Source organism: Mustela lutreola, chromosome 16, assembly GCF_030435805.1.
Source record: "Mustela lutreola isolate mMusLut2 chromosome 16, mMusLut2.pri, whole genome shotgun sequence".
NCBI classification, from domain to species: Eukaryota; Metazoa; Chordata; class Mammalia; order Carnivora; family Mustelidae; genus Mustela; species Mustela lutreola.
In genome coordinates this window covers 13,448,421-13,474,936 of record NC_081305.1, presented here as the reverse complement: position 1 = coordinate 13,474,936, position 26,516 = coordinate 13,448,421, and the positions used below count along the sequence as shown (strand labels likewise).

General features: G+C 41.0%; 2 protein-coding genes across 2 annotated transcripts; one reads left to right on the top strand and one right to left on the bottom strand.

The window, feature by feature from the left end:
• Nucleotides 1-519: 519 nt before the first annotated feature.
• LOC131818727 (ragulator complex protein LAMTOR5-like) lies at nucleotides 520-1,815 on the bottom strand. The gene is made up of 2 exons (XM_059153375.1): nucleotides 1,614-1,815; nucleotides 520-632 (listed from the first exon to the last, which is right to left on the bottom strand). The coding sequence occupies exons 1-2, from the start codon at nucleotides 1,813-1,815 to the stop codon at nucleotides 520-522; spliced, it is 315 nt and encodes a 104-aa protein (XP_059009358.1).
• Nucleotides 1,816-18,273: 16,458 nt separating this feature from the next.
• Nucleotides 18,274-24,759, top strand: LOC131818726 (zinc finger protein 19-like). Its single transcript, XM_059153374.1, is given in 7 exon segments — nucleotides 18,274-18,297; nucleotides 21,171-21,310; nucleotides 21,869-21,966; nucleotides 22,454-22,467; nucleotides 23,393-23,401; nucleotides 24,071-24,569; nucleotides 24,572-24,759. Coding segments are annotated over 7 exon segments (972 nt in total).
• The last annotated feature ends 1,757 nt before the right edge of the window (nucleotides 24,760-26,516 follow it).

Below are 26,516 nucleotides of genomic sequence, written 5' to 3'. Positions count from 1 at the left end.
CAGGGCCTCCAGGTCACGAGGCAGTCTCTGGGGCAGCTCAGGGAAGAGGGGCCATCTTGGGATTGAATTCTGTCTGTGTCTAGGTTCCACTTTGTTTCACTGGTCTTGGGCACCTGGATTTATTCTGCTCTTAATTGCTCTGTGGACTTCTGGAAACTCCTGTTCCTGTTTTGGACTCCCCCATGACTCCCAGTTATGATTCAGTTCTCCAAGACTCATTATTTTAATCTTTGTCCCTCATCCTCTTTTATGCTTATATGATGTGTGTCACTCTTTTCCTTGACCCTTGACTAGATCCTGCTGCCAACTTTTATTTTATCTTCCAACCAGGTTTATTGAACATATAAAAATTCTGTGTATAAAGTGACATGGACCTGCTGCTTCAAAACATGATCCTTTCTTACTAATATTTTGATAAGTCAGTCCATTGAGTGTCCAAAGGCAACTTACTCTGAAATTAATAGGAAAGTGCCCAATACACACTAAAGAAATGGCCTCACTACTGGAACTTTAATAGTTCTACAAGGTAATTAACATTGAGCCCCTGTGACAGGCTGTGGGTGAACTTATCAAGGGGGTCATTTTGTGCAATGCCCCTATGATGCCATCATATTTCTGGATCATCATGTTCCATTATCTTTTTTCTTTAATTTTTATTTATTTATTTGACAGAGGTCACAAGTAGGCAGAGAGGCAGGCAGAGAGAGAGGAGGAAGCAGGCTCCCCGCCGAGCAGAGAGCCCAACACATGGCTCCATCCCAAGACCTGAGATCATGACCTGAGCCAAAGGCAGAGGCTTAATCCACTGCGCCATCCAGGCGCCCCTTCATTATCGTTTTTTTTTTTTTGTAGTTTTATGGTTTTATTAATGCAAATATGACGTGTACACAAGCTGACTATTCATTTTCTTCACGGCACAGCCTGGCATTGGGATTGGTAACTCTGACTGCTGGCTGGGCTGCTCTTTCCACAATGGCTTTGTGGTTCTTGGAGGAGACATTGTGAGCAGTTGCTGCACAGTAAGATTTGTTGCCCGTCAGGAGCACTTCAAGCTCCTTGACATTGTGGACTAGGAACTCCGCAAGGGATTTCCTTGCAGAGTATAGTTAACACAGTTAACGTTTTTTTTTGTTTGTTTGTTTCTCCGGTAACTAATGTTGGGCATCAAGATCTGGCCCTTGGGGGCACCTGGGTGGCTCAGTGGGTTAAGCCACTGCCTTCGGCTCAGGTCATGATCTCGGGGTCCCAGGATCGAGTCCCGCATCGGGCTCTCTGCTCGGCAGGGAGCCTGCTTCCTCCTCTCTCTCTCTGCCTGCCTCTCTACCTACTTGTGATCTCTCTCTGTCAAAAAAAAAAAAAAAAAAAAAAAAAAAAAAAAAAAAAAAAAGATCTGGCCCTTGAATCTTCAGTGCACCCTATTGTCAATGCCTCTGGGCTTCCGCCTGTTGCGCTTAATTTTGACCTATTGGTCTGACTGGTGCCAGATGGACTTATTGGTCCTCTTTTTAATGATCTTGGGCTTCACCAGAGGTCTGAGGGCAGCCATGCTGCCCAGTAATAGATGGCTGCCACCTGTGCAGGCAGAGCTGAGGAAGAGAGGGGAACCGTGTTCCCATTATCGGATTCCAGACACACCACAGGAATATTGGTGAAATCTGAGTTTAGCTGGACTAGAACAGATATCACCCCAGCATGCTCATCTGATGGCATCCCACAGCAGCCCAGATTAAGTCCTTGCACACCTGTGCCCAGGACTCCAACAATGGCTCTATTCTTCGTTGTGTCCTCCAAGTGCTGCTCCAAGGTCGTCTTCATCCCGCCTACTATCCATCCAGCCCTGCCCTGCTGCCAACTTTCTACACTTAGTCTTCCATAAATGAAGGTCTTAAAATATCCAAACACTTCCTGAACAACAGATTAGCCCCAAATATCTTATTTCATGTTGCCCGAGGGATATACGGGGTTACAACAGATTTCATGATTTAAATTCTTTATCATTGATTATGTCTGGGAAGGTAAAGAGTGGAAGGGAAACTCATTCTTTTGTAATGCCTTTTGAATGACTAGCCAAAAAATAAACTGAAACTTTGTTTCAAATGAAGCAAAAAATTAATAATTTATCCTGAAATAACTTCCTTGTTAAATTATCATTAAGTTATCATTCTCCCCTGGGAATGCTCATCTTGCAGGGTGCTTACAGAAGTACAAAGTGGATCACAGATCACTGGACAGTGAAAAATGTGCCTTTTGGGATGGAAACTGCTTTGGGGAGCTTTATGGTGTTTTGTTTGGTTTTGTTTTTCTGCTTTTCAGTCAACCGAGTCACAGTTTGATGGAACAGACTGAGAATATTCATGGGCCTCTGTTATTTCATGAAAATGATATTTTATAAAAATCCATAAACTTAGATAGAGTATATATTGTATATATAGTAACATACTGGATATACTTTATACTTTCTGTTAAAGCATTTGATGTCATTAGTGGTTAATTCATTTGGTATTTGATGGTAATTGCTGGTATTTGATGTAATTGGTGATTTCTTCATGCTCTGTGGATGCATATGGAGAAAGAAAGTGCTATTCCCAACCAAGACATCTATCTGCTGTGAGATCTTTGGCCAAGTCTTGCCCCGGATCTCCATGACCCACGTCTGTCCCACAGAAGGAAGACTTGCCTTTGAGGGACAGTTGTGAGGAAAACATAAGGTCCAGACCTCAAAGCCTTTTGGAAATTTAGAAGTACTTTTCGGAACCTAAGTAGTAGTAGTAACTATTCCTCATGCTTAATTCTTAGAACACTATGGAAGGAAACCAAAAACTAGACATTGGTTCAGTTTGCCAGATTAGAACAAGATGGCTAAATTCCAAAGCAAGTCAGTGGTGGTGGAGCCTGCTCTATCTGCCTTTCTCCAGCCCAAAGAAATATCCTTGAAGCTGGAGGTCAGTCTGGGTCAGTGGTCTTCAAAGTGGGAATAGCATCATCTATTTGCAGATCCTCAGCTTTGTGTGGGAGCAGGGCTGCTTGCTTGCTCTGGTTCTCCTTCGCAAAACCCCACCCTCGGGTTCTCCTTTCCAAAACCAATTTCACAATCTGCCCTTTTGCTTGATAAAAAGAATGCGTGCTCCTAACCTGCCTTGAACTGCCCTGGGGGAGTCAAAACCTCTGGGGCACCAAACAAAGAGACACTTTGAAATATAGGTTTCTGAAAAGGATCCTTTAATAATAATTAATCAAAGGGGGAAAAGTCCTGCCTCCCTTTTGTCTTCCATTGTCTTGTACATTTTTTTATTGGGAGGAATTGGACTGTGTTATGATAGTCTGAATTCAGATACTGTGTACCGATGCCGCGGGGTTCAGGTGACTTCACTTCTTCCATCTCTAGTTCATTGTTGAAAAACCTTTGCTCCTAGCAACAGCCCCACAAAATCAAAGGAAACATCCAATCATCAGAATGCCTACCCACCCCCCCATATTTAAGATAAGCTGTTCCATTCAGTATGTTTCTTTCAGTACTCACCCCAGGACATCTTTTGTAGAAAGAAAAGTTACCTCTAAATGGGTACAAGTTAATAATGCTGATTATAATAATAATAATAATAATAATAATAATAATATATTATTATTATTATTATATTATGAAGTATATTATTATATTATGATATAATATATCTGGGACTATCATATTATTCAAGATACACTGCATCAATTTGCTAGCAAAAGTTCCATGTGATTTCTTTCAGATTTTCTGTGCATTAATTGATACAGTATTTAATAAGGTACTTTTATCAAAGCATATCCTGAAATATTTATTCCAATAGCAGTCAATCCTCATCTTATTTCACTTATAAAATGTTTAATGATGCAGTGTTGGGCTAATTAGTGCAATATGCCTTTCTCTTACATTGGAAAGTTCAATCATGATGTCAAGCAAAAGTAGTAAAGTTAAATTCTGATTTTTGTACATTGTTTTATTTTCAAAAACTGAACACCTGGTATTTATATATATGCACATGCACACATCAAAGAAATATTATATCTTCCTGTATTTCTTGCTTTGTAAATAACTTACAGTACTAGTTGAATTTATACTGAAACATAAGTGATGACAAATAGCATAATTACCTTGTTTTTATAAATTATTCTAAATGTGAATAAATTAATTATATAACAGCTGCATTATTTGAATCTTACCTGCTTTTAGTAATGTGTTGTACCAGATGTGTTCCATAACTTATTTCTCAGTAGTTGTTATAATATTCCTCAAAAATGCCTATTAATACATTTACTTGACTTTTAAAAGTTAGGCAGAAATTAACTCTGATGTAGTTTATTGGTTTGAAAATGAGGATCAGAGTTGACAATTAGGTAGTATGATGCATGTTTTTCATAAATGGAATGAGACTTATCTCTAAGACTTTTAAAAAATATATATTTAAAATGTGGGATGAAGAAACTACTTTTATTGAAAAAATATTGAGGGGTACCTGGGTGGCTCAGTGGGTTCAGCCTCTGCCTTCGGCTCAGGTTATGATCTCAGGGTCCTGGGATCGAGCCCCGCATGGGGCTCTCTGCTTGGCAGGGAGCCTGTTTCCCTCTCTCTCTCTGCCTGCCTCTCTGCCTACTTGTGATCTCTGTCAAATAAATAAATAAAATATTTTTTAAAAAGAAAAAAATATTGAATTGGCTATGTGCATTAGAATTAATATTTTGGTTTTTTTTCCAATATTTTCTGAACATACCAGATTAAACAAGATGTCCTTACATGAAAGAGTAACAGGCAGGGACACCTGGGTGGCTTAGTCGGTTGAGTGTCTCTTTTTTTTTTTTTTCTTTGAGTGTCTGACTCTTGTCGTGATCTCATGGGTCATGGGATGGAGCTTACCTCAGTTTCTGTGATCATGGGGGAGTCTGCTTGAAGATTCTCTCCCTCTACCTCTCCCCTATCCCCCACATGCACTCTCTCTCTAAGAAATAAGTAAATCTTAAAAAAAAAGGAGTAACAGGCATAACTGTATAATTCTTAATATTAACAATTATATAACCTGATGATAATTTTTTTTAAAGATTTCATTTATTTGTTTGACAGAGAGAGAAAGATCACAAGCAGGCAGAGAGGCAGGCAGAGATGGGGGGAAGCAGGCTCCCTGCTCAGGGAGCCTGATGTGGGGCTCGATCCCAGAACCCTGAGATCATGACCCAAGCTGAAGCCGAGGTTTAACCCACTGAGCCACCCAGGTGCCCCTGATAATTAATAATTCTTAAAGCTATTTGAGTATACTACTTTCCAGAAATTAAGAAAGTGAATGACTCTAATTAGGAAACAAATTATTTTCTATTTCCCAATTATTTATTTTCATCAAAACTGAAGGAAGAGGGGTGCCTGGGTGGCTCAGTTGTTAAGCAACTGCCTTCAGCTCAGATCATGATCCCAGGATTCTGGGATGGAGTCCTGCATCAGACTCCCTTGTCAGAGGGAAGCCTGCTTCTCCCTCTCCCACACCCCCTGCTTCTATTCCTTCTGTTGCTGTGTGTGTCTCTCTCTGCATCAAATAAATAAATAAAATCTTTTTTAAAAAACTGAAGGAAGAACACGTAATGAAATGCTGGATCTAGGCAGTGATCATTAATGGCTGCTAAACCATCAGGTGAAAAAATGATGGAGACCTTGGTAATGGGTGGATACAGCTAATAACACTGAACCCACTGATACAGCCTATCACACACACACACACACACACACACACACACACACACACAAGAAACCCAGACTTTAGGTACCTCCAATGAAATAAAAAGTACAAACACACCAGCTATGAAGAACTCTTGCCAAAGTATCAAATCTGTATCTAATCAAGGCTCAAGATTTAAATACCAATTTTCAGGAAATACAGAGACCAAAGAGATGTAATCAACAAAATCCAGAACATGGAAAACATATCCACAGGACAAATGACTCAGTTCTTCAACAAATCAATTGCAAGGGGAAAGAAAAACAAGGAGAAAGAATCTATTGGTTTGAAAAAAAAAAAAAAAAAAAGACTTAGGACACCTGGGTGACTCAGTGGGTTAAGCCTCTGCCTTCGGCTCAGGCCATGGTCTCAGGGTCCTGGGATGATGCCCCGTGTAGGGGCTTGGCGAAGTCTGCTTCTCCCCCTCCCCCTGCTTGTGCTCGTGCGCACTCTCTCTCTCTCTCTGCAAATAAATAAATAAAATCTTTTTTAAAAATTAAGATTGGAAAAAAAAAAAGACTTCAGAGGAGCATCTGGGTGGCTCAGTCAGCTAAGCATCTGACCCTTGACTCTTGATCTCAGCTCAGGGCTTGATATCATGGTTGTGAGTTTAAGCCCCATGTTAGGTTCCATGCTAGGTGTGGAGCCTACTTAAAACAAAACCAAACCAAGAGAAATATGAATAGAGCCAGATGTAATTTGTGGGCATTGTTAGACTCTTGAGTTGAAAAACCAACTCTAAAATCCAAACCAAATCAAAACAAAAGCATGTATGATATAACCTAGGGACATTTAGACAATGGCTGGATATTGGATGATTTACATTTCTTAGGTATACTGCTTTGTTTCAACAGTGTCTTTATTTTTAAGAGATATTTATAGAGGTATTCTTTCTATTCTCATCCCAAGATGATTCTTGGGATTTGCTTCAAAATGATCCAACGGTGGTGAAGGGGTGGGAGGGAGGACAGATAGCAGGAAAGGACTGAAATGAAAAAGGTTGGCTGTGGGTTGGTGAAATTGTCAAAGCTGGATGGGAGTCATGTGGAGATTAATTTTATTATTTTTCTACATTTGTACAGACTTGAACTTTTTAATAATAAAAATTAAAAGATAAAAACAAATCTAAAAAAAAAAACCTCATTGAAGGAGTATCTACTCTAGCTCTCAGCTAATAGATCAGTAAAACTAATTTTTTGATGATATATCACTGTGTGATTTTTGGCATATACCTTGAAAGGATTGAGTGACTGATGTTGGTATAACAAAACTCTCCATTCCTGTATGCCTGTTTATATGGACAGTGCTTAAATGTGGAGAGACAAAAACAAGCAATGATTGTTTATTCAGAACTCTTTCATTTCATTTCACTTTTTTAAAGATTTTATATAGTTATTTGACAGAGACACAGAGAGAGAGGGAACACAAGCAGGGGGAGTGGGAGAGGGAGAAGCAGGCTCCCTACTGAGCAGGGAGACCGATCTGGGGCTCTATCCCAGGACCTTGGATCATGACCTGAGCCAAAGGCAGATGCTTAATGACTGAGCCACCCAGGCACCCTGAACTCTTTTGTTTTAGCCAGAGGTGATATTTATCCATGAATTCATGAGCAAACAGGAAAAAAAGAAGAGCCCCATCCAGTCTTTTAAGAGACCTGTATTTTCAAGAATTTTTTTCTTTTTATGTTTAATAGTTGCTTATATTGTTATATCTTTTTAGAGAGTGGGGAGGGAGAGGGAGAGAGAGAATCCCAAGCAAGCTTCATGTCCAGTGCAGAGTCTGACCTGGGGCTTGATCTCACAACCCTGAGATCATGATCTGAGCCTAAATCAAGAGTTGGATGCTTAACCAGTTGAGCCACCCAGGTGCCCCAATTATTTATATTATTTATCAGAGTAATATTTATGTTGTTTTGATCAATTATATACTAATACCAACTATAACAACCCAATCCAGAAGAAGTTTTTAATATTTGGAGACTTTGGGATCAGGAAAAAAAAACTTCAAAAATTATACCAAAAGGGGTACCTGCGTCATGCAGTCAGTTAAGCTTCCAAAACTTGCTCTCAGCTCAGGTCATGATCTCTGGGTCATGAGATCGAGCCCCTTGTGGGATTCCACACTCTGTGGGGAGCCTACTTGGGATTCTCTCACTCCTTCTCCCTCTGCTCCTCCCCCACTCTCTTCTCCAAATCAATCAATCAATCAATCAATCAATAAAATTAGAAAAAAAAAACCAAAATAAAAATTACATTATTAAGATAAAAATCTAAGGGGAAATGCAATGGAAATATAATTTTAAGAAGAAAAAGGAGTGATATAATTTAGAGTTACACAAGAGGTTGTTCATATGCTTTTAAAAATAGGTGATGGGTTTGGGGTGCCTGGCTGACTCCGTCAGTAGAGCCCGCGACCCCTGATCTCAGGTCGTGAGTTTGAGGCCCATGTTGGGGATAAAAATTAACTTAAAAAAATAGGCGATGGGGTATCAAATTAGAGCATTAAGATCATATGGATGTATTTAGAAGAATGACGTAACCGTTTTATTTTGAAGTGTTATTTATGAGATACTGTAGAGCTGCCCTCTACACTCCCAGCAGGGCATCAGTATCATATGATCTACCAGAAGTTACATCCTTTGCAATTCTTTATACTTCTGTTCAAAAATGTTAAATATTAACCAAAAATATGTAGGGAGACTTTTGTTTGGGAATTTTTTATTGAGTTAAGTTCACATAACATAAAATTAACCACATTAAAGCATACAATTCGTGGCATTTACTATGTTTATAATATTGTGCAACCACCCCCTCTATTTCGAGACATTTGCATCATCTCAAAAGGAAACCCTGCACTCCTTAGGCAGTAACTTCCATCTCTCCCTGCCTATTCCCTGGCAACCTCTAATCTGTTTTCTGTCTCTATGGATTTACCTATTCTGATGTTTCCTATAAATGGAATCATGAGATATTGGACTTTCTGTGTCTGGTTCCTTTTACTTAGCATAATGTTTTTGAGGTGTATCCAAGTGGGAGCATGTACCAGCACTTCCTTCCCTTTTATGGTTGAAAAATATTCCATTGTCTGTATATACCCCATTGTGATTATTCATTCATCAGATGATAAACATTTGTCTTGTTTCCACCTTTTCGCTAATAGGATCGTGTTGCTATGAACATGCATGTACCAGTATTTGTTTGAATATTTATTTCCAACTCTTTTGGGTCTCTACTTGGGAACAAAATTATTGAAAATTCTGTTTCACTTTTTGAGGAACTGCCAGACTTTTCCACAACCACTGTACCTACATTTCCAGCAACCATGGGTTCCAATTTCTCTGCCTCTTTGAGAACTCTTGTTATTTTCATTAAAAAAAATTGTGACTCGCCTGGTAGGTATAGAGTGGTATCTCACTGTGGTTTTTGATTTGCATTTCCCTATTGATGCTGAATATCTATTCATGTGATTGTTGGCCATGACTACCTAGTTTTTACAGAATTATTTTCAGGGGTGTGCAAGCAAAAGTGTTATGGTCCACGGCTGTAGACATAAGCTGTTGTGTTTCTGAAGGCCTTGTCTAGTACTCTTCTGTTTTCCAGCAGCATCCTGCTCTCACCTCAAGGCTTTGCGAGTTTGTCTAAGTGACCCTCCTCCCATCTAGAGGTGCAGAACTAAAAATAAAAAAATACTTTCCTGGGCGCCTGGGTGTCTCAGTGGGTTAAGCCCCTGCCTTCGGCGCAGGTCATGATCTCGGGGTCCTGGGATCGAGTCCCACATCGGGCTCTCTGCTCAGCAGGGAGCCTGCTTCCTCCTCTCTCTCTGCCTGCCTCTCTGCCTACTTGTGATCTCTCTCTGTCAAATAAATAAATAAAATCTTTAAAAAAAAAATACTTTCGGGCGCCTGGGTGGCTCAGTGGGTTAAGCCGCTGCCTTCGGCTCAGGTCATGATCTCAGGGTCCTGGGATCGAGTCCCGCATCGGGCTCTTTGCTCAGCAGGGAGCCTGCTTCCTCCTCTCTCTCTGCCTGCCTCTCTGCCTACTTGTGATCTCTCTCTGTCAAATAAATAAATAAAATCTTTAAAAAAAAAAAAAAAAAAAAAAATACTTTCCTTCTCAGTGGGGTGGCTGGCGGGTCTGTGCAGACTGAAACTACAATTTATAATACCAAATCTTCTTTCTCTGCTCCCTGCTAAATGAGCCCTCCTATGTTTTGAAGACATTTTAAAAAAAGAGACTGAACTAATGAAAGGTTTAAGCAACACTCAAGGACCCACAGGGTATACTTACTAGTGCCAAGATAATATCTACCATTGATTGAAGGTCCTATGTGGGGCCATGGTCTTGTGCTAGGGGATCTACTTACATGTCAACAAATAAAAAGACATCTAATTTAATAACAGTACTACTAATAAATAGGGCTGGCTTAAGGAATAGGCATGTCAAAAGCTTTTGAAATATGTTTTAAACCTAAGTGATGTACATAATATTTACACATTGTGAGTATGCTGTTCAGCCCCATGTGGCAGGAAGTGTAGATTGGCTCACACAACACTCTTTCCATCCTCTTTCTGCCATGGAAGCCAGAAGGGGGAAAAAAATTACCTTCTAGATTCTCTGCTGTTGGGAGTAGCTATGTGATATAATTTTGGCCACTAAGAATGTAAGCTCTATGAGAACAGGGATTTTTGTCTATTTTGTTCTCTACTGGTCAAAACTCACCAAAACGTATACTCTAAAAATATCCAGTTTGCGTGGGGATTAGGAACATTGTGGGAGTGGGAGGACATGACTTACTGGCACTCATGGCCACCGAAATGGGTCATTCATGCATTCCATGGACACTGAACTACCATGAGTCACAATGTGCTGGGACTCAAGGGTGAGTAATGACCAGTCCTTGTCCTTGAAGAGGTCAGACTTCAAAACAAGACAAGACATCTAAAGAAATTCTTTAAAGAGGATAAGCTAAGATGTTGTTCAGGGGTACAAACTTGCAACCAGTAGTAAATAAGTCCTAGAGGTCTAATGCACAATTTAGTGAATATAAACAACAATATTGTATTATAGTCATCAAATTTCCAAGGACTAGAACTTAATTATTCCAGCCACTAAAAATAAATTATAATTATGTAACATGATAGAGGTGGTGGTTGTTGCTATAATGGCAATCATATTACAATATGTAAATTGTACAAAATTAACACGTTGTACACCTTAAATTTACACGATGTTATATGTTAAATATATTTCAGTTTAAAAAACATCCAGGGGCACCTGGGTGGCTCAGTCGGTTAGGAATCTGACTTTTGATTTCAGCTCAGGTCATGATCTCAGGGTTGTGAGATCACGTCAGGCTCCATTGTGGAACCTGCTTAATATTCTCTCTCTACCTCTATCTATGAGCCCCTTCTCTGCTCCCATGTGCTCTTTCTCTCAAAAAAAAAAAAAAAACAAAAAACAAAACAACAACAACAACAACAAACCACCATCCAGTTTGTTACATTATTTTATTTCAATAATGTGAAAAATAAGAGCGATTGTTAAACAAATTAAAAGGCAAGTTACAAACTAAAAAAAATAATAATAATAACAAATTTCTTAGCCCTGCAGGAATCCTGAGAGAAAGGGAGGCACCAAGAAACCTCTTTCTCGAAATTTCAACTAAATTGCCGAGCTAGCTGATATTTAACCAGCCAACACTAGATGTCACCATTGTGCTGTGCAAATACAGCTGGCGGTCTGGCGTGCTATTTAATATTTAGGACGGGGTCAGGCTTTTCGAGCGTTTCAAGAGTGCTCATTTTTTCACCCCCGTTTGACGCTGGAATATGATTGCTGTGGCTTTACCAAAACTCCCTGAACCTTGATCTTCTCTTGTTTATGATTCATTCTACATCTCTCGTGCTTGGTACTGCTTTGAGCCAAGCTCTAAGGGACACACCAAAGCGGGGCGGGGGCGGGAGGGGTGTGTGTGTGTGTGTGTGTGTGTGTGTGTGTGCGCGCGCGCGCGCGCCTCATTGCTTCCTGTGAAGGATGGCAACATACAGGGTTCCTGTGTTATCTCTGCCTTGGACCTGTGCTTCCATCTCCTTGGAGGTCTGACAGGTGCAAGCTCCACTGCTAGAGCTGGAAAGAGAGCGACCCAGGGATGGGGAGCATGAGGGAAGTGTGTGCAGGTGACACTGCCCAGGTGGGAGAAAAGGAGAGACAAGGAGCCCACCTCCTAAGGGCTAGACACACATTTAAATTGGGGAGACTTCTTGGTCCTGGGAAATTGAACAGCCTCCTGGGTTCTGTCACCAAAAGTTGAAGCTTTAACCAAGGCTCTTTTGGGACCATCCAAAACTATGAGTTAGGTACAAGAAATCACATGTAATATACAGAAGTTATTGTTCCCAGTTTTTAATGATTCCTGGACTTTGGCAAGAAATATGAAGAAAGAATGTATTGTACATGAACTATAAGAGAGTAATAAGGGGTAAGAGAGCTCACTTACATTTAATTTGTTGCATGAGTAGTTAGTAATTTAGGAATTTCTGTTTAGGATAGTGTACTTCATGGATACCTGGGGTTTGTCCTGAGTGAAAAGAGGAAGGGCGCTCCACATATTAGAAATATAAGATTTTCCATTTGCAAGGCTATCTAGGCAATAACCCTATTCACAGGCTTACTTACCCTTGTACTTATGGAAAGTAACCCAGTTACTTTCTACAGTAGCAGTATAGTTACTACAATCTATATGTAGGTAGAGTATGTCTCATCCATTTGGCATATTGATGCTTTTAGGAATATTTTAACCTGTTAACATTTAATGTGATAAAATTTGGCCTGACATCTATCATCTTAAATGCTTTTAATTTTTGATGATTATTGCTGTCCTATTTAGTCCCCTTTGCTATGTAGACTTGGCTTTCTTTACTCTTATCATCCTTAGGTATTTTGGAAGATTTCTTCTGTTTTTATTCTACTAGTGGTACCATTGAGATTTTTAAACATTCTTAGAAATATTTTAGGTGTAGAAAAATAGCATATAATAAACCTCTATGTACCTCTTCTTGGCTTTATCATATGTTAACGTTTTGTGATGGCTGTTTCAGATGTTTCTAAGAACTAAAGCAGTACAGATATAATTGAAGTCCTCTATATTAAACTGCATTTCCCTCTCTGTGGCTCCAGAGGCAGTTTACCATCTGGATATGGTGTTAATTGCACCCATAGATGTTTTTAAACTTGTTATATATGGTTATTTCCATAAACATCATCACATTACTTTGCACATTTTGAATCACATAAATGGTATATCTTTTTGCAGCTTATTTTTTAAATTCAACATGATGTGATTGAGATTTTTTTGAAAAGATTTCATTTATTTATTTGAGAGAGAGAGCATGGTCAGGGGGAGGAGGAGCAGAGGGAGAGAGAGAATCTGAAGCAGGCTCCATGCCCAGTGCAGCACAGGGAGCTCAACATGGGGCCTGATGCCAGGATCCTGAGATCATAACCTAAGACAAAGGCAGCCACTTAACTGACTGAGCTACGCAGGCACCCTTGTAATTTAGATTTAAACACATAGTTCAAGTTCATTCATTTCTACTTATGTTTAGTATAGTATTTCATTTTGTGAGCTAAAGTTCAGTTGATTTAGCCATTGCCTTAATAATGGACACTAAGGTTGTTTGGAGTTTTTTCTTTTGAAAAACTGATGCAGTGAACATCGTTGGACATGTTTCATTGCCTACATGTGAAATAATTTTTCTCTGACATAATTGCTGGGTCCAAATGTAGGGTTAGGGAAAGTGTAATGCTGGTGATGGAAAGAACATGTAACTGGCAACAAGGCCTGGTTTATTTTTTCTACCTTGACCATTTCCCTTTTTTGAGATACTGCATATTTCCTTTATAATAGCCTCAGCTTGTCATTGGTTAGTTGAGGTGATTGGACAATGATATTCAATAGTTCTATAATTTTGTGATCCTGTTTCTTTCTCAGGAGTAATTAAAATTTTTTTTCTATTTTAATTCTTTTTAGAGTGGGAAGAGGCAGATGGAGAGGGAGAGAGAATTTCAAGCAGGCCCCATGCCCAGTGCAGAGCTTGACAAGAGGCCTGACACAGGGCTGGTCCTACAACCCTGAGATCATGACCTGAACCAAAATCAAGAGTCATACGCTCATACAACTGAGCCACTCAGGTGCCCCTCAGGAGCAATTCTTAAGTGTAATATTGTTTTCCACTTCTAAGTACAGATGATGTAACCAAGACCGCAAATAAATTCATAACAACAAATGATACGGCAAAGGAAGAGATTATGCTCTCTAGTAAACTCCAAAGAAACATTTTCCAAGGAACTACCTTTCTTTTTTAAAAAAAGATTTTATTTATTTGACAGAGAGAGACACAGCAAGCGAGGGAGCACGAGCAAGGGGAGTGAGAGAGGGAGAAGGAGGCTTCCTACTGGGTGGGGAGCCCAGTGCAGGGCTCGGTCACAGGACCCTGGGATCATGACCAGAGCTGAAGGCAGATGCTTAACAACTGAGCCACCCAGGCACCCCCAAAGAACTATGTTTCTAGAAGATTACGAACTGAAGAGACAATAGGAAATATCCACGGTGGGGAAAGGGAAGGGGAATAAAAGTTGTTTTGCAGCAGGAATGGACAGGATTAGAATCTCCACTGGAGAGGTTATTTTAGTCAATGTGTAGACATTTTATCAGTTTCAAACCATTCCCACCAGGGAGAAGTCCTATGAATGTAGGATATGTGGGAAAGGTATCAGCTTTAATTCAAAACTGATTCAGCACTGAAGAATGGACATGGGGGTGATACTCTTCAAATATACAGTGTGTAAGAAAACCTTTTGGTGTAACTCCCAACTTAGCACTAGAGAAGTCCACAGAAGAGTTTTGAAGCTATCTCAATGTAAGGAATGTGGGAAAACCTTCAATAGGAGTACACAGCTAACTTGGCATTAAGCCGCACTGTGGAGAAACCCTGAGTTTTAAAACTAAGCATTATTATTATGAGATTTACATGTTGAAGCTTGTAGCTCTAGTTCGTTTTAACTAATGAATAGAATTTTCTACAGCCTACTTACCTACTTTTACTATTTCAAGGAGTGCCATAGTGAATATCCTCAAATGTGTTAAAGAAACAAACTCGGGGCACCTGGGTGGCTCAGTGGGTTAAGCCTTTGCCTTCATCAGGTCATGATCCCAGAGTCCTGGGATTGAGCCCCGCATTGGGCTCTCTGCTCAGCAGGGAGCCTGCTTCCCCAACCCCCTCTCTGCCTGCCTCTCTGCCTACTTGTGATCTGTCAAATAAATAACTAAATAAATAAAATCTTTATTTAAAAAAAGAAGCAAACTCAAAGAGGTCTGTAAGAAGAAAGCAAAAGCAAAGGTGTTCTTCATGTTTAATAGTTGGTAAGTACATACTACTTATATAATAGGGGTTACAGAATGAAGGGAATAACTCACAAATAGTAAGAAATCAGTAGAGGTAATATGCTCATTACATATTAAGTGAATAAACTCAATTTTGTACAACAAACATATACTAACAAGTGTGGGGTTTTTTATAGCAAGTAGAGCACGCAAGAACAATTTCCCACAAAAAATATAAAAAAGTTTGCAGTAATCATAATCTTTCCATTTACAGTAGGTTACCTAGGAGGCAAATATAAAACTGTGGTACTCGGTGATAATGCTTTCTCTTTATTAAAGGAGGCCTTAGACGGAGACTCAAATTCTACGTTGGTCCTGCATGAATACATCTGCCAGTGGAGCCCATTCAGAAGCCCAGATATGGGACATTCGGTATTTAGCTTTCCATCTTGCAGTACAGAAAGACACCCCAGAAGAAGGCTGGTAAAGATGCTGAGTGAAGGGGCGCCTGGGTGGCTCAGTGGGTTAAGACGCTGCCTTCAGCTCAGGTCATGATCCCAGGGTCCTGGGATCGAGCCCCGCATCGGGCTCTCTGCTTAGCGGGGAGCCTGCTTCCTCCTCTCTCTTTCTGCCTGCCTCTCTGCCTACTTGTGATCTCTCTGTCAAATAAATAAATAAAAAATCTTAAAAAAAAAAAAAGATGCTGAATGAAACACTCCATGGTAACTACCACATATAGAGTGTGCACTGATTGGACACATACTACACTGGTGTCCCATTTGGCTTAGGCTCCTCTTTTTAATGCCTTTAGGTAACTGGTATGTAATGTTTTAAAATACTTCTTTAAAGAAATGTAGGCATTGATTTCTCAAAAGCGTGTATAAGAATATTCATCCCTTTAAAGGTTTCTCATTAAATACCATTGTTACTTGTTACTTGCAGTATCAACAAAGTTTTAACCATGACTGAATCAAACTTTTGGGGCTTATAATTTTTTATCTATGCAGAATGACTCCCTGTGCATGTGTGCAAGAGTTTTTTTAGGTTATAGGAACAGGGCCATGGTGCCTACGGTTTTTCAATTTTATGATATGGAAATGTATGGAAATACAGGACTGGAAGCGTTTGCAGATTCCCAAGTGAGGTTGAGGCCCTCAGTGACTGAGCTGAGGAAATGAGAAGAGATAAAAGCCAGGGTCATAATGCTAAAATGGCCAAGAAGCTTCCTACCCCCCCGTGAGATCTCTGATGTCTTATTTTTCTAGAATCAGTTCCCTCAGTGGAATAATAGATCTTGAGGTGAAGAAGGCACATGTCCAACATTTCATTTTTTTGTCAAGCCAAGGGCATTGAGACAGAATAAACATTGGCGATTTTGGAGCAGTTTGGGTGCTGATCACGTGTAAAGGGAAAGTAAGAACACTTAAAGATTAATTTCTAGGGGCGCCTGGGTGGCTCAGTTGGTTAAGCCGCTGCCTTCGGCTCAGGTCATGATCCCAGCGTCCTGGGATCGAGTCCCACATCGGGCTCCTTGCTCGGCAGGGAGCCTGCTTCTCCCTCTGCCTCTGCCTGCCACTCTGTCTGCCTGTGCTCGCTCGCTCTCCCTCTCTCTCTCTCTGATGAATAAATAAAATCTTTAAAAAAAAAAAAAAAAAAAAAAAAAAAAAAAGATTAATTTCTAGAGAGGTACCATCCAGAAGACTGAATAAATGTGTACAGATAAATATGCTTGTGTGTATCTACAGTTACAGCTGCTTCCCGTTATAGAACAGCCTGTGAGAGATGCTAATAGTAGAGTTCTAAATAGTACTGTGACTATCCAACTCTTCATCGTTGCTGATGGGGACGTTTTATTAGCCTTCTGACTGCTCTCTTGCCTATCTTAAATGCATTTTTCATGCTGCAATTACAACTCATAGATCTACAACGAAATCAGACCTGGTCCAAAGAGCAGGTTTTGATTCTCTGTTCTTTGTGTGAACATGGTGAAGTTAATCTCGTAGCTTTTGTTAATCCATCTGTTTGGAGGGGGGTGGGAACCCAAATCTCTCTAGGCCCCTAAATCTCTTTTATTTTTATTTATTGTTTTGAAGCTTTTATTTGTTTATTTGACAGAGAGAGAGAGAGAGACAGTGAGAGAGGAAACACAAGCAGGGGGAGTGGGAGAGGGAGAAGCAGGCTTCCCGCCAAGCAGGGAGCCTGATGCCCGGCTTGATCCCAGAACCCAGGGATCATGACCTGAGCTGAAGGCAGACTCTTAACAACTAAGCCACCCAGACACCACCCTAAATCTCTTTTAAAGGAATGTTGTGAGAAGTAGATGAGAAGATGGGTATAAAGCATTGTAGTGTGGTGCTGAGCATGCACAAGCTCTTTGCAAAAGGAAGTTATTACTAAATATGTAGATTAATTTGAAGGAAAGTCAGCATTTACAAGAAGTTTAACATTGATTGTTTCAATCCAGGAACATGTTTTACCTTTTCATTTATGTTTGTCAATAATATTTTATGTAATTTTCTTTACATAAATTTGTTATATTTCCTACTAAGTTTACTCCTGGGTTCTTTTTTTTTTTTTTTTTTAAAGATTTTTAAACAAGCCGTTATATTTAAAAATGTGTTAAGGTACATGCTAAAAATTTGAACAGTTCACAAGGTATGGAGTGAAAAGAAAGTCTGTTTTCTGTCCTGGATTCCAATTTCCCAGTCTTCCTGCACCAGAAGCAACTTCTGTTGCCAGTTTCTCACATGGATTCCCTGGGTTCTTTTCTTAAATGTTTGCTTTGTTTTGCTTTTGTTTATTTATATTTTTGCCCTGCTGTATTGTTTTTACCGAGGAGAGATAGCACTACATAGTGGTTATGAATACAGCTCTTGTGGCCTAAAATAATTACTTAAACTTTCTAAGTCTCCTTTCCTTGTTTTGGTAAAATGAAAACAATGGTTTTACATATCCACTAGTATTATAATGAATATAAAGTATTGAGTTCTGAAGCTGGCACACTGCAGGCCTAGAGAGAATGTCAGTTGTTATTAGCAGCTAGTACAGGTTTGCACGTTTAAAGGAAGGTCACTGACTGAGCCAGGCTCACTCTTGGTTCTCTTTGCTTCTTCCCTCAGCCCCTGCCCTTCATTGAGAGGGAGCCAAGGTGATGGCAGCCATGCCCCTGAATGCCTGGCACCAGGTGAGCTGTGACTCCCTCAGATCTATCAAGAAATCTTATTTGAGGAAATGGGAAATAAGAGGAATGATGTGGGCAAAAGTGTTAGAACCAAAGCAGCAGGAAGACCCCGCTTCATCCCCACAGCGTGACTGGACAGTGACAGATTGAGCAGCCAGAGACCCCAGCGTCCAGGAAACAATGGCTGGAGATGGCTAGAGAGAGTGAGGAATCAGAAGTACAGCCTTTGAGGATCTCTGCTGAGCTGGAGAGCTCCCACATTCAGCCCTGACACAGGGCTCCATGAGATAAGAGACTTAGACTGGTGGTGGAGGTATCCAGTGTTCAGTAGGAGTGTTCAAGATCAACAAGGTGGCAGGATTCTTGGGAGGTGGGATCAGAGGGATGGTAGGAGAAACAAAAGAAAAAGGGAGCCCATAGCATTTGTCCTCCAAAAAGAGAGCAAAGTTAGAGGCTTGGGATCAGTGAGGAAAGAATTGGTTCCAGGAAGGGCACATGAATGTCTGTCTTGAGAGTCAGTACTTCTGGTTGAGGCCAGCAGCATGCTGCAATATGAAATGTGGTACTAGGTGACAGGAAATTTAATTTCAGAGGAGATCCCTCATCAGTCCTCAGGGGCACTGTGACTTTGAGCTAGTCACCTAACCTCTTTGTGCCTCCGCTGACCTCATCCGTCAGATGGCAACAGTGCTGCTCGTTCCGGGTTAGGAGAAAGATTCTGCCAGGTGCCTTTCAGCTCTGCAGTTTGCTGGGTTGTTGAGTGCTGCTTGATGGGCTCAGTCTTCTTCAGGCTTCTTCATGTCGCATCTCGTCATCCATGATCCTATCTCTAGTACCATTCCCAGATCATCCATTATCTGGGTTCCTTTCCATTAGTATGGCTTTGCCTGGAAGCATGATCTCAATGCATCAGTTTATTGTACCCATTGTACCTCCCACTTCTCCTGCACTTCCTGATAATTGCTAGTTTCCCCATGCCACTATCCGTGGTCACTGTTTTCAGATTTTTATCATTGACTCTTCACTCTCCTTTGTCACCTTATTCATTCAATCCAGGTTCTTTTGTTCCTATCTCAGCACCCATTTGTCCCTTCTTTAGCTTTCCTGATTTTTTTTTGAAGATTTTATTTATTTATTTTTTAGAGAGGTAGAGAAAGCATGAGTGGGGGGAGGGGCAGAAAGAGAGGGAGAGGGACAAATAGATTGCCTGCTGAGGGAGGAACCTGACACAGGGCTCAGTCCCAGGACCCTGATCATGACCTGAGCTGAAGTCTGACATTTAACTGACTGAGCCACCCAGGAGCCCCTGGCTTTCCTAATTTTATCATCCCTTTCCTGGATATTGTCAGCAGAGCCTCTCAGTAATTTCATTTGTCTTCAATCTTGGGCCATCCTGTCCTCTAACATTTATTGCCTTTAAAACTCAGGCTCAGGTTCTTGAATTTGAGTTTGTTGCTGTATGGTGATCCATCTAAGTGCATTAGCTCACAGAGGTCAGATTCGCATTTTATAAAGCTCTTTCTATGTGCTGGACAAAGGTAGACTTGGAGGATAAGCCTGGAGTCAGGGATCGCAAGTCGCCATGGTCCAAAGGACAGTTGAGTTATGTGGTAACTCATGATGTTGCATAGGAGTCAGATTCAAGAAATATTTATGAGAGAGAATTGGCAGGATTTGATTACTGATTGCTTGCCAGAACTACGCAATGACTAGGGAGATAGTTGAGAATGATTCTCAGGTTCCCATCCAGGGGAACCAGGTTGAAAGTGTTGCTACTGGCTGAGACTGGGAACCAAAATAATGACCAGCATCAGACTGAGCACTTACCATTTGTTTTTCCTTGTACTGAGCAGGATTAGAAGCACTTTAAGGGAGAGTGAGGGTTCAGAATTGGACATGTGAGAATTATAACTGGCATGGGTGGGTCATTGACATCTGAGGCAGGCATGTGACTGATGCCAAGACCACATGAGACCTTGGAGTGAGGATCATGTTCACATGGGGAAGGCACTAAGGAGACAAGAAGGACCACATCATTGTGCTGTCTGGGAAAGAAGAGTTTGGGCTGGCAGGCTGTTTGATTGGCAGAGGACAGCTTATCCAAGAGGTGTAGAAACAGCCAAGGAGCCACCCAGCAGCAGTTAGAATCAGGAAGCATTTTGTCCTAGGAGGACTGCCTGGAGTTAAAGAGGCGCTCCCAATACCAGAGTTCTTTCTGAGGGAGGGGCTCAGGCAGAGGCAGCATAGCCCCCTTTTGTGAGGGTGGAAGGGTGGATGGCACAACAGGGTTCTGTATCAGGTGAGGGCTTCAGAGGGTGGGGCCCCTTTGGACAAACCATGACTATTCTCAGTAGGTGGCTGTAGGGATTGGGGTAGGCAGGTAGATGTGGACATATAGCAGGGCTCAGTGTAAGTGCAGGGAGCAGGATGGGTAGGCTGGACTCTGATCAGGAAAGTGGGGACGGCAGCAGAGACATCCCTGGGATGTCACCCATGAGAAGTATAGTTGGAGGCCAAACATCTGTTCATAGAGTGTCTGAAAGACCAGAAGGGCATGTGCAAAAATGAAGAGGGTTTACTTCAGGGAGGCGAATTTGGGAAAGATTTTCTCGCTTCCAGTTTTCTATATTGTGACATTGCCTCTTATAATAGTAAGTCTCATGCGTAATTAGAAGCTTCTCTGACAGTGAAGGGAGTCTCAGAGTTGCTTATTGTAATTGTGGTCATTCATTAGCATTCAGCGCCATGTCCTTTTACTTTTCATTTTCTATCCATCATGGGACTGTCCCTCAGAACCTCACAATGTCCCCTGTTCTCCACACTCTGGCTCTGAGCCAGATGATTGGCTCTGGGGCAGTAGGAATCTCTTGTTTTAGGAGGCGGTGACTTTCAAGGATGCGGCTGTCTACTTCACTCGGACAGAATGGGCTGGCCTTTCTCCTGCACAGAGAGACCTGTACAGGGAGGTGATGCTGACAAATTATGGGAACTTGACTTCCCTGGGTAAGGCTACTTCGCCTTTGGGACTCAGATGCCTAGGATGAGGGTAGGGTGGATTGTGGTGTGAATCTCATAACCTTTTACATATTTCCAGGGGCAAAAACTGCTACACCCACACCCTCAGCCTCAGAAGATGTCAGGCAGGGATGGAGGGAGAAGTCTGAGGTTAGTTTGGGTCTAATGTGGATTGGCCATTCTCTGGTGAGAACACTTCCCACCATAGGAGTTCTGTGCAGGGCACCATGGGAAAGAAGTATCTTCTGTTGAAGGTAGTGCCTTCAACTCTCCCAGTGGTCTAAAGAAGACTTCCCTCATTGCTTTTCTTTGCTTTCATGTGTCTCACAGGATTTCACTGACAAACTTTAAGTGATCTTTCATAAAGAGGTCACAAATACTCGGTTTCCTTTTGATCAAAAATCTTGGGTTCCCCATTTTCCAGCCCACTTCTGTGGGCCTTATCCTTACTGAGCTGCTTTGGGGTTTCCTCCTCTGACTGCATACACAGCTTTATGTGGTATCTCAAGAACACTAACATGAGACTCTTTTCCAGTGCCATTTTCTGCTTCCTTTTCAGATACCCAGTTTGCAGACTTGCCCTGATCTCACTTCTGGAAGGAGGGGACTTGCCTTGGGGTCTGGAGCCACAGGACGATCCCCCTGCAGAGGGTACCAGTGATGTCTCTAAATGTAGGTGAGGTAGGTTTAGAACCATCAACCATAGTTCTTTGTTAGATGCGTGTTTTGCCAGTTTTTGAGCACTTGCTGTGTCCTAAAATAGCACTTCCTTGTTTGAGAAGCTCTGGAGGATACCAGTTACGGATTCAGAGTTAGAAAGCTAAAAAAGAGTTAAGTACTTTTAAGTACTGTTGGTATATTGTTGGTATATATGCAGCAGGCTATGGGACAGGCAGGAAGGGTTAGATGAATTCCCACCTCGAGTATCAGGTGACACTTCTTCAATGGCAGGCCACATGATTTGCATGCAGCAGATAAGAACACATTGCAGATGGGGTGGGGGAAGATAATCTGGCTGGAGGAAAGGAATATAAGATCTAGTATAATTCCTGGCATAATATAATATCTGGAAAAGGATTAGTGTCTGGAATATATAAACAACTCTGAAATCTCAGCAACAAAAACAAATAAACAACCCGGTTAGGAAATGTGCGAAAGGTATGAACAGACATTTCACCCAAAGGGAACACAAATGAAAGCATGCTTGACATCATTAGCCATCAGGGAAATACCGTTTAAAACCACAGTGAGATATCACTACACTTTGATCACGTATGTCACCATATAATTGTGAAGAGCTTCATAATTTGATGTGCAGGAGAATTACCTGGGGAGTGTATTTTAAAATGGACATTTTGGGTGCCTGGGTGGCTCTGGGTTAAGCCTCTGCCTTCGGCTCGTGTCATGATCTCCGGGTCCTGGGATCAAGTCCCGCATCGGGCTCTCTGCTCCGCTGGGAGCCTGCTTCCTCCTCTCTCTGTCTCTCTCTCGCTGCCTGCCTCTCTGCCTACCTGTGATCTCTCTGTCAAATAAATAAATAAAAATCTGTTTAAAATGGACATTTCTGGGGCCAAACTGTGAGCCTTCATTGTTCTGTCTTTTTAAGTAAGTGTTCAGGAACATAGGCTTAGGACTGAAAGCCTAAGCAGGACTTCCTTTTATCTACTTCTGTGCAGTTGACATGGTGGCCACTGGTCCTGTGTGCTTACTAAACTCTTAAGCACTTTAAGGGGGGGCTAATTCAAATTGAAATGTCCTTTAAGTATAAAATACCAGATTTTGAAGGCTTAGTAAAAAAAAAAGTGTAAATGATCTCATTGATAATTTTTATGTTGACTTAATGTTGAAATAATGTTTTAGATTTATTGGGTTAAATAAAATACATTATTAAAATTAGTTTTACCATTTTCTTTTTACTTTTTTAATGTGGCTCCCATAAAAACAAAATTACATATGTAGCTTTTGTTTATGGCTCACATTATATTTCTTTTAAACAGACCTGCTCTACTACAGAGCATATCCTTAAGCCCTCTTATTTAGCCAACCATGCATAAATATCGTAGGTGTGTCTAGAAAAGCCTAGAACATAGAGGTTATGGAAGATAACCATAGACTTCTGAAGACTTCTGTCCTAGGGAACTTATTGCGTGGAAATAGGAAATGAGAGAGCTGACAAAACAACATGGAGCAGGAATAGGGACCCCTGCCACAGTGACCTTGCCACTAGCAGCATATGACATAAGCCCATGATTGCTATGTTTTAAAAATATTAGCTACAAAGGATGGCACTGTGCGGTCTCCTGGGCCTTAAAGCAAACTGTGTTCTCCCCTTTCTAAGTGGTTGAGCGGTCCCACAAGTCCCACAACAGCATGTACTCAGCCATTTCTAACCGTTAGATGGCATATGCTCAACCCTTGTAGCTCACCAGGTGTTGCTTCTTGCTCTTAGATTCTGTGTTTCTTCCTCTGTGAGCATTTTCAAGCATTTACTTACTATGAAGTCACAAGTTATTGGGGACATACAGGGACAAACTCAAAATCTCATCTCCTCTTCCACAGCTACTATTTTCTGCTTATGTGATATTTGGCTCTTCCAGTTTAATAGGTTTTAATAGGTTTAATAGGTTTCTATTTCTGGCAGGCTACATGGAGGTTGGGATTATAATCTCCAAAGGCTCTATAATTTTAGTGCTCTATTGTTTCCAGAATAATTCTCAGGTGGCATATGTCTTCCATTTCTCATGTCTGGAATGTTGCCGAGACCAACATTGACAGTGAGTCCACATCAACTCAGGGAATTTCTGAAGAAAGAGGTGTGATGATATCACATGGGCTGCCACAGAGTGTTTCTCTGGAAAGTGACTTTCCAGAGACATGTGAACCAGAGAAATACCAGGAAATCCTCACGGTGAAACATACTAGAAGAAAGGATGAGAGTATCGTCTCTTCAAGGAAACACTTCAGATGTGAGGAGTGTGGGAGATGCTTTTCTTCTTACTACGTTAGACACCAGAGAATCCACACTGGGAAGAAACCCTTTGAGTGTAATGAGGGTGGGAAATCCTTTAATGGCAATTCTTCATTAATTCGGAACCAGAGAATCCATATTGGAGAAAAACCCTATCAGTGTGAGGAATGTGGGCGAGCCTTTAATAATAGTACAGATCTGATCAGGCATCAGAGAATCCACAGTGGAGACAGGCCCAGTGTCTGCCAGGGGTATGGAAATGGCTTCCTCAGTAGTTCTGAGTTGGTTATACACTAGAGTGGGAGAAACTTTATGAATTTAATGAGTATGGAAAAGCTTTCACTGTTAAGTCAATACTAAGTAGGCATCAGAGGATCCACAGTGGAGAGAAACCATATGAGTGTCTCAAATGTGGGAAAACCATTGGAACTTCCTCCGCTACATCATCATGTATGCTCACCCTAGAGAGAGACCTGTCCTGACCTCGGTTCCTTTGGTCTCCCAGCATTTTTTACCCCCTTTTCATGGTAATTACCCTTCTGCTTTTTTTTTGGAAAGCCACTCAGCTCTCACTCAGCAGTTGATGTGGTATGTAGGTGGGGCTTGCTACCCCACTGCAGGGGCGCAACGTGTGGCCTAGTCTAACCCATCTCTACTGTTCCTTCCCCTGCCACAGTGTTGGGTTCAGGTGATGAGGCCCATCTAATCAGGTGCTGAACCTACCAGGAAGCAACATTTCATTCTACTGGACTCTAGTGTTAGCCTTGATCCATCATGAAGGGTGAGAAGAGGCTAGCCCTGCATATAAGAGAGAAATGCAGAGAACCAGATCTACCTCTGGGTGTTTCAGTGACATGAATCAACAAATTTCAGGTTTTTGCTTAGGTAATTTTGAGTTGGGTTTTCTTTCCTTGGTGATACTGATCCATTTCAATGTCTCACATGTTTCAAAGCCTTCAGAGTTAACATAAACTTAATTTGGTGTCACTAAGTCCATGGTATGCAGAAACCTTTCATACGTATGGTATGTTGGCAACACTGTAGCAGTGATTTTGATGGTTTGTGCAGAGGCACTCTAGTATGAATGTGGGAAAGCCATTAACTCTCAGTTAAGGCATGTTAACATTCAGGTATCCCAAATGAATGGAAGTTACAGCAATTTAAGCACTGAAATGAAAATTTCAAGTTACTATAAGTGCTTTTCTTTGTTTTAAGTAGGATCCCTGCCCAAAATAGGACTCGAACTCATGAGCTAAGAAGTCATATGTTCTACTGAATAAGCCAGCCAGGTGTTCCTTCAAGTTACTCAAAAACTAAATCTTGGGGCACCTGGCTGGCTCAATCTGTTAAGCATCTGCCTTTGGCTCATGATCTCAGGGTCCTCGGATCGAGCCCCACATCAGGCTCCCTGCTCAGTGGGGAGCCTGCTTCTCTCTCTCCCTCTGCCGCTCTCGCTCACTTGCTCCCTCACTCTGTCAAATAAATAAAATCTTTAAAAAACAAAACAAAGCAAACAAAAAACTAAATTCTATCAATGAATATTCTGTAGGGAAGATGTATGTATTAAATGGGAAGACTTGTTTACTTCCTACTCAGTTTCTGACAGAAGTGGATGCTGAATTTTTAATCTTATTTTAGATCTTACCAGACGTTTCCTTTTTGACCTATCTATAGTTAATTATACTAGTGTTTTCCTAATATTTAGTCATATTTATATTCTCATAATCCTAGTTGGCTATGGTAGTACACATTTCTTTATATCTTGCTGGATAGTATTTGTTAGTATATTTAGGATTTTGTCATCTATATTCATATGTATGAGTGCCCTGTAATTTTTTTCCATCTTTGTCAAGATTGGGAACTGACTTTTATGAGATTGCTAGAAATAGCTAGGAGGCTCTTCTTTTTCTGTACATTAGAACAGTTTCAAAAGCCTAGCAATTATCTGTTCCCTGGAAATTTGGAGAAAAGTCCACCTAAACATGCGGCTGGGCCAGTCACTTTAGTTGGGGGTAGCATAGAGGACAAGAGATCTTTGATTACTTTATCAGTTCCTTCTATGGCATTGATCCCATTTCACTTTTTCTTCTTGAACCGATGTTGGTCATTTATAATTTCTTACTGACATTTCAAATCATTAGCCCTGCCTTTTACCCAGACTATCCTATTTTTAAAAATATTTTCAATATATGTTCCTTAGCATTCCTAAATCTGTTGGTCAGCAAAATCTGTATGAAGA

Excerpts from the sequence above, each read along its gene's own strand:
- LOC131818727 (XM_059153375.1), bottom strand. The coding sequence starts at position 1,815 with ATGAAGACGACCTTGGAGCAGCACTTGGAGGACACAACGAAGAATAGA. Across the intron at positions 633-1,613 it reads GTGTCTGGAATCCGATAATG|GGAACATGATGATCCAGAAA; the intron begins GGAACACGGTTC and ends AAAAAAGATAAT.